The following is a 15,772-nucleotide window of genomic DNA, read 5'->3' on the forward strand; positions in this document are numbered from 1 at the left end:
CTTTATTGCTTGAATCCACAAAACTCAAGCCATAGCCACTTCTAATATCAATGCCACAATCACATTACCAAAATCAAACCACTATAGTTTGTTTCTCTTTTCCTTTTCTCTGAAAAGTAAGCTTTGACAATAGTGAGGGGCTTCTTACTTAGATTTGGAGATGGCATTTTTTGCGACAACAGGTGCAGATGTAAGGTAGCGGCCGGTGGTGGTGGAAAGAGGGGAGTAGCTGGTGGTGGAGGAGGAGGCGGCAGGTCAATCGAAGGGAAAGGAAGGAAGACAACGACGACAGGGGAAATCGAGAAGAAAGAGAAAAAAAGGACACCAAAAAGAAGAAAAGACAATGGAGGACGAACAGAGGAAAACAGACGCCGCCTCCGTAAAGCTGAGAGACAACCCGAGAGAGAAGTGTGTGTGTGATTTTTTTTAATTTGGAGAAATTGTATTGTGCTAAATGTCATAAATTCAATTCTTATTACAATTCTCGTACTAAAATGTCGCAAATTCAATTTTTGTCAACGCCTTTCAATCAAACCCATCACACAAGCTACGGTTTTCCCATCTCTCTCAAGTCAAAAAATAAAATAAAATAAAAAAAAAAAAAAAAAAAAAAAACGATTGAACTAATCAGCTATGAGTAACCTAAACTAGTTTACTTCCTTACAGTCCTCTATCAAATAGGGTCATAAGACTGCGAATTTCCTTCGTCTATCACCCCAAAAAAACATACCATCATTTTCAAATGCATAAACCAGGAAAGAAAGGAACAAAACTCAACCTCACATGTAGGGAAATCAAATTAAGGTGTTAAATGAGAGGATATTGTGACGCATTAGATTTTGAAATGACAAGGGGCAAGCAATGAACGCTTCTGAATCACTTCTTCTCATTTAAAAATATCAGTAACTAAAATACATAGGGTAATGCAATAGTTACAACCAATCCATTCATTCCGCCATTTGATGCTTGCTATTCATGCTACACAAATCAATCGTGTAAAACCTGATGAAACCATGACTGCAAAAAACAACAAAAATAAGTAATAATAAACCCTTGTCCTAGAACGAACCCTAAAACCTCACAGAGCACAATGTAATCGTGCAAAAGAATCGCAAAAATGCAACCAGACCCAGACCCTTCATATCTATGCCATCCACCAATCGAAAACAAGCAAGCTCCCCATTACTCCTCTCCCGCCAGCCCTCTCAGCATTTTCTTGTTCAACACCCACCCGCCGCCTTTACCTTTTACATGCATGGTGCGGGCTTGACGTATAAACAAATTTTACAAATTGTTGTTGGTTGTACCACGACTTCGATGAGAATGACGGACTTAGAGCAAACCGGCAAGCAAAGCACCGGGATCTGATTTTGCCGTAGGTTGGCTAGCTGGCTGAGGTTGCGGAGGAGGCACTTGTGTGGCAGGCCTGGGAGCTGCCGTAGGAAGGGCAACTAATTGTTCCTTAATAAACTCCTTCAACCTATATGACAGACGATTAAGCTGATCAATCATTCATAATGTTCTGAAAGCAAAACCCAAACTATTCTTATCCAAAATATATTTGACATACTCAAAAGTTAGCGTAGGATCCCCAGAAGCAACTGTCATGCGCAACTGAGTTCTATCTGCTGGATCTGTTTCTATTCGTATCTGTGCATTGCAATGATATTAGATCGTAGTTGTAGATGAATCTATCTAATATAAACACACACGATAAACTCAGAACCCATAACCAAAACCCTAAACATGTGTAGAAGTGAGTATTTTGAGTGAGTGCTTAATGGAAATGGACAACATCGGTGTCCTTCAGTGAAGTGATCATTTATATTTTCTATCTATTGAGGGAATTCAAACTGGAACTTCTGTATATGCTTACCAAACACAACATGGCTCTAGTACTCTCTGAATAAAAAGTTGTGCTAGCAACCAAATTATTTGCATTAGGATCCTGCATAATTAAGAAATCAGAGTGCAAATTTCAAGTTAATTAAGGACATTAAGATTAATAATAAAAAATAAATAAATTGAGACTCAGAAAAAGAAGTGTAGGTTACTTACAAGACCCGGACAAACCATCAATCGGAAACTGTTGAATAAGTTTGCCATTTCCGCAAGTAACATTGGTCTTACACCTCTAACCTGATCAATATCATAGCTAAACAAGGTTAGATTTATACATTTCCCAATACTGTATGTATAGATGATTCTTATCTTAAGCATGCAATGGTATTTTAAAAGCACAAACCACTTCTTGGAGCTTCAATGGTGGTCCAGATAGTGATCTCCATTGTGGAAAAAATTCTTCGGCGGAAACAGGTATAGGCTGAAGAAACTTATTCAAGACAGCTGGAAGCCGAAGTTTAACATTGACCTTTCAATGTGCAGGAATACATGGTTAGCCATGAAATAAGGCATTTTCTGTCCATTCTTTAGTTATTGCCTTTGTTGCAACAGATTTTAATAATAATAAAAAATGTTGATAACTGATGATACCATATGTGTCCCAAACTTGTAAGAGAAATCAAGAACAGCTACATCCCTGCTTGGACGGAGGTTGACCACTTCAAGTGGACATTGAACCTGGTGAAGTTTATTTCAATCTTGAGATACAAGTAAAATTTAACAAACATGGATCAAATAAAAGAAGAAAGTTATCACAAGGTCCACTTGTGACAAAAAGTAGAATCAGCAATATAACCTGTGCACGTGGAGGAATAGTCTCTGGTACTAATGACAGTTCCATTTTTAGATGTGATGGAGGCAATATTATAGCTTGAACTGATGTGAGTGGAGAAGTATTCTTGTTCCCCAAAAAGAGGACAAGCCGTCCCTGATGCACTCGCCACTCACCTTTTATACCAATCTAGAAATAAGCAAATATATATATATAGATTAGCTTAAGTTCACATTCAACAGTTACAAATGCACTACAGACCGATTCTTTACCTGAATATATGGATCTTCATATAATACACCACTATCCTTGAGACATAAAGCTTGAAACCTTTCTGTGATATCTCCAATTGGCTGTAAAGATAAAACAAGACACTTAGATGCACAATGGATCATAATAGGTAGCAAGCACTCTTCTGGACATTGAATCATTAGATGCTTTTAGAAACCAAAGATGAAATAATTGTCTTTCCAGCCTTCAGCAGCTTAGACACCAAGGGATGCTTAAACTTTTCTAAAGAAGAATGCAATTTTATGTTTTCATTTAAAAAATGTTTACAGCCTTGAGCACCAGATCATAACATAGTAATCCCAAGCACAGTACACACTTGGAAGAAAAACAATTAAGTTCTAGTAATGACATTGAAGCTAATGTGTCCATTTTAAGGTCTCTAACTTGTGCAGCAACACAAAAGTAATTTATAGTATACAAGTCAAAATCCTGCCGCTTACAAGTTTAGGTTAGCTACATCAGTCGCAATGGCTGTCGAAAGCATTAGATTTGCAAAGCCATAAAAACCTAATTCACAAAGGGCAGGGGCTAAACATTTTTCAGCTACTGAAGAGTAGAAATCAGTAGTAATTATACAATTAGTCTCTAGCTGAAGGACTTTAGAATATACAAGTAGTCAAGAGTACCTGCACAGTATTTGTCTGCTCTTCAACTGGTGCAAGTGCTAAAGCCTCCTCCACATTTGAGTCACCTTTAACACCAGAGGCCAAATTCTTCTCACCTTGGACATCACCAGGATGGCCTTCAATAGCCATAGTACCTAAAAGATCTCCAAGAAGATCAGGAGAAGGTGCTGAAGGGGGTTGAGGATCAACTACAGTCAAAGTCCCATTTGCCTGAGTAATCCCTTGGTCTACTGAGTTATGGTCCTGTTCATGCTAAATATCTAATTGTTACCAAATAGACAGATGCTGAAATCAATCTTATAGTCTATAAAAATCTAGTTGGGGAAACTTACCACATTGCTCACGCTTGGAATTTTTACAAGACCTAGCTGGCTAACAGGTGGACTTCCATTAGCTGGCCGTTGGTCAGTCACTACCAGTGCATTAGAAGGCTGTTGCTGCTGTGCACGCAACTTGATAGCACTTTGTTCAGCAGTATCAGCCTCAGAGTCCTCAGCCTTTTTTATCAGCGCAGACTGAATTCAGAAATAAAATTAATACTTGTTCATAGGGTTAAAGAATAAACAATTAATATTTAAATATTGCAAACGTGAACCATGCAGGAGTGGTCATTTTTCCTAATAAGTGGATAAATCATATAAAGAGCCAGGTCACTGTGAAAGCAATTAAGCATACCTGCCGTTCAGGGAACTTTGGCATTTCAGCTAATACATCCATCAAAACTGCACCTTTTTTACTCAGCTCTAAGTATTCTACAGCCCGTTGCTGTATTTCAACATCAATGCAGCTTTCATATCTGAAAACATGTATTTTATCAAGTAATGTTAGAGAAATAGGGTGTTAGTTGAGAGGATCTCTCTTAGCCTTAATTTTAGGTATTTGAAACCTATGGCTAGGATTAGTTCTTGTCTAATATAAATAGCTCTATACTTCCTTGTACATTGACACTGAACATACAGAAATATACACGATAGTTTATTGTTTAACATGGTATCAGAGCCTTGAGGTGACTGGGTAGTGGGTGTTGGTCGGAAAGAGGAGGCGATGCCGGCGGGAGAGGCGGAGCGGCCACCGGAGTCCTCACGCGCCGGCGCAGTCCTAGGGTTCCGACGCCACGCGCCGGCGTGTGGGCAGTTCTCTGGCGTCTTCTCCGGTCGCAGCCGGTACTGTTGGGCTCGTCTCTGGACACCCAACGCGTCTGCAGTGGTGGTGTACTCCGGTGTTGTGAAGGGCTACTGCGTTTTGGACTGCTACGTTTTGGACTACTGCGTTTTGGACTGCTACGTTTTGGACTGCTGCGTTTTCAGGTTGGTCCGTTTTGTCTATTATGGCTGAGGAGAGTGAGAGGATGGAGGGCTGCGTCGAGTGGTTCAGTGAGGGGTTTGGGTTCATATCCCCCGATGACGGCAGCGGGGATTTGTTTGTTCACCAGTCTGGTGTCAGCCGAGAAAGAGAGACAACCGAGAGAGATGGTAGGGGAGGTCCACAAAGCTGGGTGGTCTGAGGTCCATGAAGCTGGGTGGTCTGGGTCCACGAAGCTGAGAAATAATTAGGCAGTAGTTTTCTTTTGTTTATCGTATCCGTATTAATAAGTCTTGACCTTTGTATTTTGTTTATCATAGTTTTTCGCTCTAAATTAATTTGATATGGGAGCAATTCGAGGGTCTGAGTTGAGAAGTGCAGCTTGTTCAGTGTGCGTAAACAGGGGTGCTATAGGGTCTGAGTTGAGAAGGGCAGCACAGGTGCCAGGAGTGGGGCGGACCTGGCATATGCCGCGGGGGAGGCCGACGGCTGAAGAATGATTCAGAGTGAATCAGTTTACGTGCATGCACCAGGGAACCGTTGTGGTGTTAGCCAGCGTTGATAAGGGTGCATGGTGAGAGGGACAGGTGCACTGTGGTCTAGCAGCGCCAAGGGTTTGTGGAGTGAGAGGCAGGTACGCTGTGGTAGGCAGCGGTGATAAGGGTGTGGGGAGTGAGAGGCAGGTGCGGCGCTGTGGTGGTTGGCCTAGTTTTTGTTGACTCCGTAGAAGTGTTGTTGGTGCGACAAGGTACGTTGTGGACTGGTTTGGCACAGCGTGGTTCGAAGGTTGTTCGAGTGGTTCAAGACTTGGGCTTATAGTCTAGGTGTGGAGTCCTATGGTTCATGTGATACATATGTAACAAGTTGGATGCTCCAACTTGAGGGGGAGTGTTAGAGAAATAGGGTGTTAGTTGAGAGGATCTCTCTTAGCCTTAATTTTAGGTATTTGAAACCTATGGCTAGGATTAGTTCTTGTCTAATATAAATAGCTCTATACTTCCTTGTACATTGACACTGAACATACAGAAATATACAAGATAGTTTATTGTTTAACAAGTAACTTAATGGTCTTTTAATATATCAGCAAGAGAATGAATATGCTTGACAAAGTACAAATCTTACTTTCTGAAGATTGCCCAAATTTGATTCTGCAGCTCTGGATCTGCTGGTAGGGTGTGCATCAAAATCTTAGCATATGTTGAAAGGAGAATAGGAATTGTTGAAGTCCTGAACAATCTCAATTTGTTAAACTTATATATGAGATAATCGCTAACAATGGAAAGACAATATCAAAGGCCAAAACTTACGAAACAGCAGGAAGCTTCTCATGTATCACACTAAAGATTTCCTTTGGACTACACCCAGGCCGTCTTGACAGAAGATGACTGTATTCTCCAAGGATGTATGCACTCACCTGTTACATTATATAAATTCAAATCATACTTCAATGATCCAAATTAAAATGCCAGCAAGGTGTTTAAGTCTATATTGTTACTCTTACTATAGAGACCACCTACCACATCAACATTCTTAAATTAGCAAGCAATGCTCTGATAGAGTACAATACATTTCAAAAATCATTAAGTGTAAAGGCAGATAAACATACCCTGACCATTGTCTCGTGAATAGCAGGCTTATCAAGATACTCTTTTGCTTTCAAAGCTGCATACGGCTAATATAAGGGGGGGAAAAAGAATGAAGTTACTTGAGAAATTGTTTAGAAGAAGCAAAAAAGATTTATCTGTATGGACAAGAGATCAGGTATTACTGTATTAGTTACCTGTAGATCCTCATTGTTTGTAACAAACTGCACAACACGGAACCAAATGTCATCACTGACAAACTCTCCAGCCTTGTCAATCAATTGAAGGATCACATCAACATACCTGTCAATAAACCCACCACGGAGAGGGTGGGAGATAACTTTACTGTATTGTGTATGAAGACAGAGAATTATCTTTTCAAAGAAATTTTATCTAAATCTGAATCTTAGCTGAAAGAATAATGCCCTTAAGGCTCCAAGGAGTAAATCAACAGAACACTTAAAGAACATTTTGTAAGTTTAGTTACCTTCACATAAAATAAAAAGGTGACTAATCTAATGATAAGACACGATATTCATCCAAATTGAGGAATTTGTACTATGACACAACCATGTTAAAAATAAAAATTAAAAAATAAATAAATAAAATAAAAAAACAAAACAAAACAAGAAATCAGTGAACAAACACTTAGCTAATATATGTGAAAACTAAAAACTTATGTGTTATGCTCTATTGCTAGGTCAATTGAATAAATAAAATACCACCACGTACTTACCATGACAAATCAGGGGCAAACTTCTCTGCAAGAATTGCAATCTTTAGTGACAGCTCCTCGCGCATTGCAAACTCTGCTGTACTGAGATACTGAGAATTAATAAAAGTCAGTAGCAGTTTTTTCAACATTATAGGGAAATTTCAATAAGATTTTAATAGACAACTTTACAAGAAAAGCTTGTCGAGGAAAATTGAACACGGATCAAGAATGATCCAGTGACTTTTACCTGCAATAATTCTTCAACTATGTCCTTTGCATTAGAAACATCGCACATTCCATATAGCAAATCAAGAGCACGTCTTCTAATACTGTTTGGATTAATTTATCATCAAGACCAGAAAACAACAGAAAGTAAATAACTAAAGTTTATCATAACTTTGGAAGTTTTAAGTGCATATGTGAAAACACAAGGAAAAGAGTAGTATGTTGTAACGATTAAGATATGTCTATATGGAGCTTCTTGACATATCTATCAGATAATTGCATCTGACAGCCAAATTTATTATTTATGTCTTAGATTTTATCTAGTTTCAAGTTCTGCCATGGACTTTTGAAATTGGCCATTGACTAATGTCTCCAACAAACAATGAGAGATCTATGGCTCAAGCGACGGGAGGTGAAGAAAAAACAGTTAACCTGATATCAGGATCCTTCAGTGATGTAATAATCTGTGGTTGGTGTCTTTTGATAATGTCCTGTACATCTGTAACCATGAGCATCCGAGTCATATTTTCCTGTAAATGAGAAATAACCATTAGAAATTAGTTTTTGCAGAATCAGTTATTCAAACTAGGGAAAAGGGTCAAATAAGCCCTCAAGGCTCAAACATTACCCAAAAGTGCAATTAAGCCTTCAAACATTAAAAAAGTTCAATTAAACACTCAAACTTGTCATTTTGGTACATTTAAACCCAAATGACCGGTTGTTCACCCAAAACAACCGGTCATAATTTTCCGTCCAACATTCTGGCGGCCGTCGAACCTATTACCGGTCGTCGATGTATGGAACGGGGAACAGACGACCTCCAACCATCTGCTCCGGAGAAAATGACAGCACTGGTTGTCTCCAATGGAGAAGACGACCAGTCCGGGAGAAGACGACCGCACTGGTCGTCTTCTCCAGTGGAGAAGTCGACCAGTCTGTTCGTCTTCTCAATTGGAGAAGACGAGCAGATGGTTGGAAGTCATCTCTTTCCCGTTCCATACATCGATGCCGGTAGCATTACGTTTGCCGGTCGCCGGAATGTTGGATGGAAAATTTATGACCGGTTGTTTCAGGTGAACAACCGCTCATTTGGGTTTAAATGTACCAAAATGACAAGTTTGAGTGTTTAATTGAACTTTTTTAATGTTGGAGGGCTTAATTGCACTTTTGGGTAATGTTTGAGGGCTTATTTGACCCTTTTCCCTTCAAACTATGATGTACAAGCAATAAGACAGAAAATAGGGACAACAAAATTCTGAAAAGGGGAAGATGAAAACGAGGCCTATAAAAGTTAATGGTAAGAAGTGAGAAAGCTGATAAACAAACATATATGGCTTACCAAACCAAGATATCGAATATTTGGTTCACGAACAGCAATAAACTTTCCAAGCAATGCAACACATTGAGACATCATTTCTTTTTCAGCATCCAGATGCATGACCTGCATCACAGCAATCAGAACACAGTCACTAAGTGAGACATGAAAGTGACTTTGAAGGTGTTAGCTGAAAACAGGGAAATATAAATAAATGAAAACTGCACACAGTTTTAGCAAGAGCACTGTAACAAAAATTAACAGAAGTTCAAGAATTCCTTGAACACCAAATAAGGATCTGAACATATGTGTAATAAGTAGATGCTGGAAAAATATGTCAAATAGTGGTCAACAAGTATTCAATTGATGTAGAAATATATAATATATTAATATGCGAATAAGGGCAAAGCAATTACTGTAGGCACCATTGCATTTATTTAAATCAAGGAATGAAGGAAAATGTTGAAACTTGTTTTGAGTGTGAAGAAATTGATCTAAAACTGAAAAGAAATGACTTTGTCGTAATCAAAACAACAGCATGTTGTGTACTTCCTATTAAAACCAAATACAAAAATTAAAATAAAAAGCAAATCTAGACAACAATTAGATCAGGAAAATATCAACTAATTACATTTCAAACAGCAATGCTTCTCCATCTTTCTAGTGAACTTACAAGAGCAAGAGCTTCAAAGAGAACTGCATGTGAGGCATTGTTCTTGTTCACATTCTTCACAACATCAGTTCCCATTAGTATCCGTTGTAAAACCTAATCAATGATCAAGAAACCCAATTAAAAGAATCCTACAAATGGTTTACCATTAACAAAATATATTTCCTTGTTGTTTTTGTGCTAAAGTGAAGGAGACTGGACCTCAAACAATGATCTTCGAGTGTTTGGATCTTCTACAGTCGGAAAGTATTGAAGAGCTCTCATTGTCTTCACCTGCATAACATAAAAGAATAAGTAGGATGCTTAATGTTATTGATCAGATTAAGCTCATTATATTATATTTCCTATCAATAGTAAAAAATCTCCTCTATGCCCGCCTCAACCATGCTCATTGTTCTTTGTATCAGTGTGTCAAATACTCAAATTGATTCCTAAGCAGAGTTAACAGTTGAAGTGTCACATCCATGGCCCCTATTCAGTCCTTGAAAATTCTCCAGTTTTTTTTTTAACTGAAACAGGAAATGGCAAATTGAGGAATCTTCTATATCTTAACAAAGAAGGTTGGGGAACACCAAGAAGATGCTCACCAAATTTTCTACAGTAAATGGAAATCATTTTTCCATAGATTTTCTAAATTCAAAAACACATTAACCATCACTCACAATTATCACCAGCTATCTCTCTCCATTACGAAAGCAACATCATTATCACCATTATTACCACAGCCTACTTCCACCCACAACACCGTTAATACCACCCTAACACAATTATCCAACCTTCATTTATTACCACAATCAGTACCACTAGCCATCGAAAGTATGCTTTCATCAACCACCAAAACTGATTATTATCGCTCATCACACACCATCCACTACAAAGGGTTAGGCGCATGTTATTTGGATGACACAAAACTCAAATATTGAACACCATCCACTATAAAGGGTTAGACACATGTTATTTGGATGACACAAAACTCAAATATTGAATTTGAAATTTGACTTGAAATTTATATAACCAAAAATAAAATTTTTACTTTTAGAGTAAATTTTCATAGTGACATTTAATTTGAGATAATTCTGTGTCATATCACAACCAAATTTGGATATGGCAATCTAAACTTTAAATGTGACTCAAATTATTCAAACAATACAAAATTTATAACAATATATGACTTTATGAAACCCAACGCAAAATATAACAATCTAAAATCCAAACTTCATTTTTGAATTGGTTTTATAATGACTTTTAGACGCTAGAAGTTTCAAATGTCCAAAATAATGGTGGACCATGTTACAATCTAAATTGAAAGCAACAATTCACACCAATATGTGAAATTTTTAATCTATCTCAAATATCATTCACCACAGAATCTTAACTCCATATTTCATAAATAGGAAAATAGTAAAATAATTAAATTTGAACGTGTTTTCTAGTTTTCCCATGGAAAATGATAACTTTAAATACTAGAAAACTGTAAACTTTAATCTAAACAGGCCTCATGTACTTCAATAAGGTGCATGGATGACAAAATCAGTTTTTAGTTATTAATTAGAGTTCAGATTACTGGCACTTCTAATCACAGAGAAAAAAAAGTAGACAAGACCTGAAGCCAAGGAGATGGAATTCCATAATAAGTATATTCTTGAGGAACATCTTGATTCCTGGCAAGTCTTTCCAATATCTTAACGCACTTTGGAAGACAATTCCAATATGCTTCATGGTTATTTGATACTAAAGCAACCAGTAGACTCATGGATGACGTTAAGACACCCAAATCACGTTCATCCAATAGTTGTGCCATTCGATCTGACCTGCAGTACGAGAAAAACTACAATCAACTGAAATAAAAGTTGAGTAATTCCATAAATAAACTATATGAAAGCATAATCATACTGACCATCCATCTACATTCACAACATCAGGATTTTTTCTAAATAGGCGTAGGAGACACAATCCAGCTTTCTTCCTTACAAGTGGCCGGCAACTACTTGAAATCTGAGCAGAAATTGAACAGTCAAGCACATCCTTTGTGATACTCTAATTCTAAGAAAATGCTAAAACATATATCCTCTTACCAGCAGCCTTTGGACATCAGGTGCCAGAGACTCAGCAAACTCTCTTCCACCTATGTTTCCAACCTACACAGAGTATGCAGCAATTGAAATTGTGCACAAAGATAATAATCTATAAAAACTTGTACCTTAACAAAACAGAATAGAAAAATAGAACCATGACCAGGAGCAGATTGGGAGTAAGCTTAGTTGAGTTGATTTGATTTTAGTAGATAAGAATTTGGAACTGCAAGTGGATCAATGATCATACCAATGTTAGTGCTAGACACTGAAATGTCTCATTGCGTCCAATTATGTCATTCCGCACAGTATTAATTGCTAATCGCAAGAAGTCATGATTCTCATTGAGCAAACATGATGTGACTATGTAACCAACCTGAAAAAAGTTAAAGCAATTAATCAAGCATAAGTATTCTCATTACTGAACTCATAAAAAGAAACCAATTGCATCTAAAAATAGAAAACACTGTGTGCACACGTCTGTACACTCCATGCACACAGACACACATATGTATATCCATTACCTATATTCAATATTGCATTAATTTTTTGATACACCAATACTATTATGTTTTGAATCACATAACATCTTAACTGATCAAATTTCTAAATCAAAGAACTTGAATTTATTTGTTCCTTTCTTGTATACAAGCCTGCAATTCTTCTTGACCATCTAGAGTTGCATAAAATTGAACTTAAGGTTTATAATCAAATAGGATTAGTACAAATTTTCAATACCCTAATTCAACCCCATCCCTGTCTTGAGGTAAATTAGGACGTCATCATGTTTGCTCACAATAGATATTATTTATGTACCTTATTAAAATAAATCAACCAATGAAAAAGGAGCACAAGTCCCATGTGGTGCTCTTGGTATAACTATAGCAGCTCATTTGGTTCACAAAATACTATAGCAAATTAGCAATTACATTTTTGGTCAATTCCAGAGGAATTGCCATTCTTCATTTGCTTGATCTTTAATTTCACTGAATCCCAGTTCCTAAAATAGGAATTCCCCTTTCCCCTAGAATTCAAACTCCTTGTGCTCAAGGAATTGAAAATGTTTTCATTGGAAGAAAATACTACCATCCTCTGCGTGTCTGTGTGTGTATACTGAATGAAGCACAAAATTATAGAAATACAAGAATAATAAGTAAGCACATTACCTGCTTCTCAGGATACTTCGGAGCAGATATTAGAGAAACAGCTTCCATATGACCAAAATCCACATCATAACCAAGCATAAATATGTAAAGCATTTTCCAAACATATTTCTTTTTCTCATAAGGTGTCAAACCCTGTTAAAAGAAATAAAAATAAAACAGGAGGAGCAAAGTCACTACATAATAAAACAAAAACAAGCACCTAGTTTTGGGATAACAGATGAAGAGCAAAATTTCAAAATAGCATAGGCTCAGTAACTAAATTAAATTCTTTATCTTGATTTTGTCAATACATTTATATGCAAAATGCATAACCAATAGTTCATACTTCATAGTCTATCAAAATGTTTGCATATGAAGTAAAAGAAAATAGACCAAAGATAGAACCACTTATAGTTGTATATCTTCCAATAAAATAAACCTTGTCAGTTGTCACTCACACTTGCTATATGAGGCAACATGCAGAGTTTACAGAAAGAATACATTAGGTCCCACACTTTATTAAATGAAATGCAGAGCTCACAAAAAGAATGCATTGATTTACCATCATTTCACTATCTGTCCTTGTTTTTTGAAAAATAGACTGTGTATTCTGATTTGACATATATCCAAAAATAGAATTTGTGTTCAATTTACTACTCTTTAGGCAATGGAAGCTGATCAGTTTGTTGATGACCTCAGTACTAACCAAATATGAGAATAACAGAGCAGATAAAGGCCATATTATATTTTATTTGTCTCACATCTTAACAAATTAAGAAGTCCTTAGAGGAATATGCCTCATCAAGCATTCAAGCAGACAAAATACTTCTGATACTAGAGGAAATGTAAGCAACCTAATAAAATCTTCGTAAAGCCTTCAAGATATCCATTATAAGGCCAAGGGAAGAAAGTTTCTCAACAACAATACGCCACCTTTCATATGTTACTTGAGTCACAAATGTATCTCTTTCAGAGACTAAACATTAACCTGAAAGGCTGTGTTGTTCTAGACTAGTCTGCAGTTAATTTGCCTGTGAATATTATAACCCTTAACTATTTCTCCATGACAGTGATAAAGTCAAGCACATGATTCATTATTAGTGAGTTAAGTGTGAGCTTCCAAGAACAAAAAGTGGCAACCTTTCCAGCAACTAACCACCCTCAGTGTTCAGGTAGATCAAATTTCATTTCACATAAGTCTGAGTTAGAGCAGTACCATAGATCGTCCATTACAAAACTTATTGCAATCGTAAAATGCTCTTCACAAGCATAATTTCATTGCACACACTATGGTTATCACTTCATAACTTACTCCCAATCACATTAGATTGGCAAACTCAGTTGAAGCATATAGTTTGACAAACCGCAAGCAAACTCGGGTCAAATGGAAATTCAAACTGCTATCTAGTCTTGACTTAACAAGAAGGATATTTGTTTGTGCAGTTAATTCAATACAATAAAATTCTGTAATTGTAATCCCATAATCAGGAGATCACCCCAACAAAATGTAGTTCAATTGCTGCTCTTAACAAAAACTATTAATCAGCTTTGAAATACATTCTTTTCTAGAAATTACACCTCCTTAACTTGATACTCTCATTTCTAAGCTCGTAAGCATATAACCTAATTAAACCAAGCTCATTATTTCTCCTAAATTCAGCATTATGCTCCAGTACACTGATACAGGAAACTATCACCCCAAAGCTTTCGAACTGATAGCCTAATTGGACGAACACGAAGTTGAAACAATATTCACCAAATTCCATTTCAAAACACCATGGAATAGTGATGCTTCAGCTGGACCTTTTCAACATCAGATTCAAAAGTGAAATGCAGTTGACAAAAAGCAAAATCGCAACGCAAGGGAAAACAATCGTTCGTACTCCAGAGCATATATTCGAGCGAAGTATAAAATATTATAGGTGCGAGTGAGGCGAGGCGAGGCGAGGCGTACCTTTTCGTTCTTGAATCGAGTACGGATATTCCCGAGCTCCTTGTCGACGCGGAGACGCTCCTGCTCTTTGTTCTGGCAATTGCGAATGTCGCTTATGAACACCGACAGACCCCTCATGCCAGACAACGCCATCTCCCCCGGACGCTCAGATCCGATCCAGCTCAGAGGCGGCTCCCAATTTCTTCTCGATCCAACGTTTCCACAAAGGTCTTCCCTTCAAAGATCGAGCCTCCAAACTCACATAAAAATGCGCTTCTGTCAATTCGTCTCCCAGTGTAAAAACGCGCGTATGTATCTTCTGTATGGATAGATAGAGAGAGAAAAGAAGAGGGAATAGAGAAAGTGTATTGTGATCTAGAGAGAGAAAGGTGGACTGAGAAAAATTGGAGCAGCCGTCGGGCCAGTGGAGGAAGACGACTTTCTTATTGGTCTAATTTCGACATCATTTCATTTTCTTATATATATTTCTTACATTTTACTATTAAAATTTTAACAGTTTCACCTTTCATATTTGTATTAAAATTATTTGCTGTCTGGTAAATGCAAGGCTGGAAGTGGGTGTTGGGCTCATAATTTTTTTTTAAAAAAGTGAACTTTTTGGAGCTGTCTTTTATTACAAAGGTAAAAGTTTGACGGGAGTAATGAATTAGAGTGATACTGGTCTCTCAAATGAGACAAATCATTCATACATATTTATTGTTGGTGTACTATAAGTTTATTTTAGATAGTATATTAAAAATAGGGAAAATGACACTTTTTCCCCCTGTGTTATATGCTTATAGCACTTTTTCCCCCTGAGTTATTCATGCATTCACATTTGCCCCCTCAATTATTATAAAAGTGGTGGTTTTTCTCCCTGATAATATTAAATGGACATTTCTACCCTTAAAACAAATATTTTATTTTTTTCTCTTCTTCACCAAATTATTACTTATACGTAGGGATGACCACGGTTCGGTTCGAACTGAACCAAACACTATAGCAATCAAATTAAAAAATTTCGATTATGATTCATAACATAACCCAATATTTGGGTTTCCGTTTATTAAAATCGTGAACTGGAAAAAAAATGGATCCTGAATCGTGAACCGGAGGTTCAAATCGGAACAACTACTAGCAATAGCTTAAATTAGAATTATAATATTTGCAAATAGTGTATGTTTTTTCCCGCATTTATATTGACTCTCACATATAAGTATA

At 37.1% G+C, this 15,772-nt stretch overlaps 1 protein-coding gene across 4 annotated transcripts; it reads right to left on the reverse strand.

Moving 5' to 3' along the window:
• Positions 1–862: 862 nt before the first annotated feature.
• Positions 863–14,996, reverse strand: LOC109158528 (AP-2 complex subunit alpha-1-like). Of its 4 annotated transcripts, none has more exons than XM_019306439.1 (27): positions 14,573–14,996; positions 12,640–12,771; positions 11,724–11,849; positions 11,477–11,539; positions 11,299–11,396; positions 11,005–11,212; positions 9,603–9,674; positions 9,405–9,497; positions 8,756–8,857; positions 7,849–7,946; positions 7,439–7,520; positions 7,213–7,301; positions 6,674–6,779; positions 6,500–6,565; positions 6,201–6,307; positions 6,016–6,120; positions 4,267–4,387; positions 3,927–4,106; positions 3,592–3,843; positions 2,947–3,027; positions 2,699–2,863; positions 2,494–2,580; positions 2,246–2,371; positions 2,059–2,139; positions 1,877–1,948; positions 1,571–1,650; positions 863–1,480 (listed from the first exon to the last, which is right to left on the reverse strand). In XM_019306439.1, exons 1-27 carry the CDS (start codon positions 14,702–14,704, stop codon positions 1,333–1,335), a joined length of 3,072 nt encoding a protein of 1,023 aa, XP_019161984.1. In that variant the 5' UTR covers positions 14,705–14,996; the 3' UTR covers positions 863–1,332. The 4 variants fall into 4 exon arrangements, with proteins under 4 accessions (XP_019161984.1, XP_019161983.1, XP_019161986.1 ...); XM_019306438.1 differs by having other exon boundaries at positions 3,924–4,106; XM_019306441.1 differs by having other exon boundaries at positions 3,592–3,834; positions 14,573–14,995.
• Positions 14,997–15,772: the final 776 nt, after the last annotated feature.

Source organism: Ipomoea nil, unplaced genomic scaffold (assembly GCF_001879475.1).
Source record: "Ipomoea nil cultivar Tokyo-kokei standard unplaced genomic scaffold, Asagao_1.1 scaffold2821, whole genome shotgun sequence".
Taxonomy (NCBI): Eukaryota; Viridiplantae; Streptophyta; class Magnoliopsida; order Solanales; family Convolvulaceae; genus Ipomoea; species Ipomoea nil.

Coding starts and splice junctions, on each gene's coding strand:
- LOC109158528 (XM_019306438.1), bottom strand. CDS start 14,704: ATGGCGTTGTCTGGCATGAGGGGTCTGTCGGTGTTCATAAGCGACATT. Junction 11,213..11,298: donor GTTGTGAATGTAGATGGATG/GTCAGTATGATT, acceptor CTCGTACTGCAG/GTCAGATCGAATGGCACAAC. Junction 9,498..9,602: donor CTCGAAGATCATTGTTTGAG/GTCCAGTCTCCT, acceptor ATCATTGATTAG/GTTTTACAACGGATACTAAT.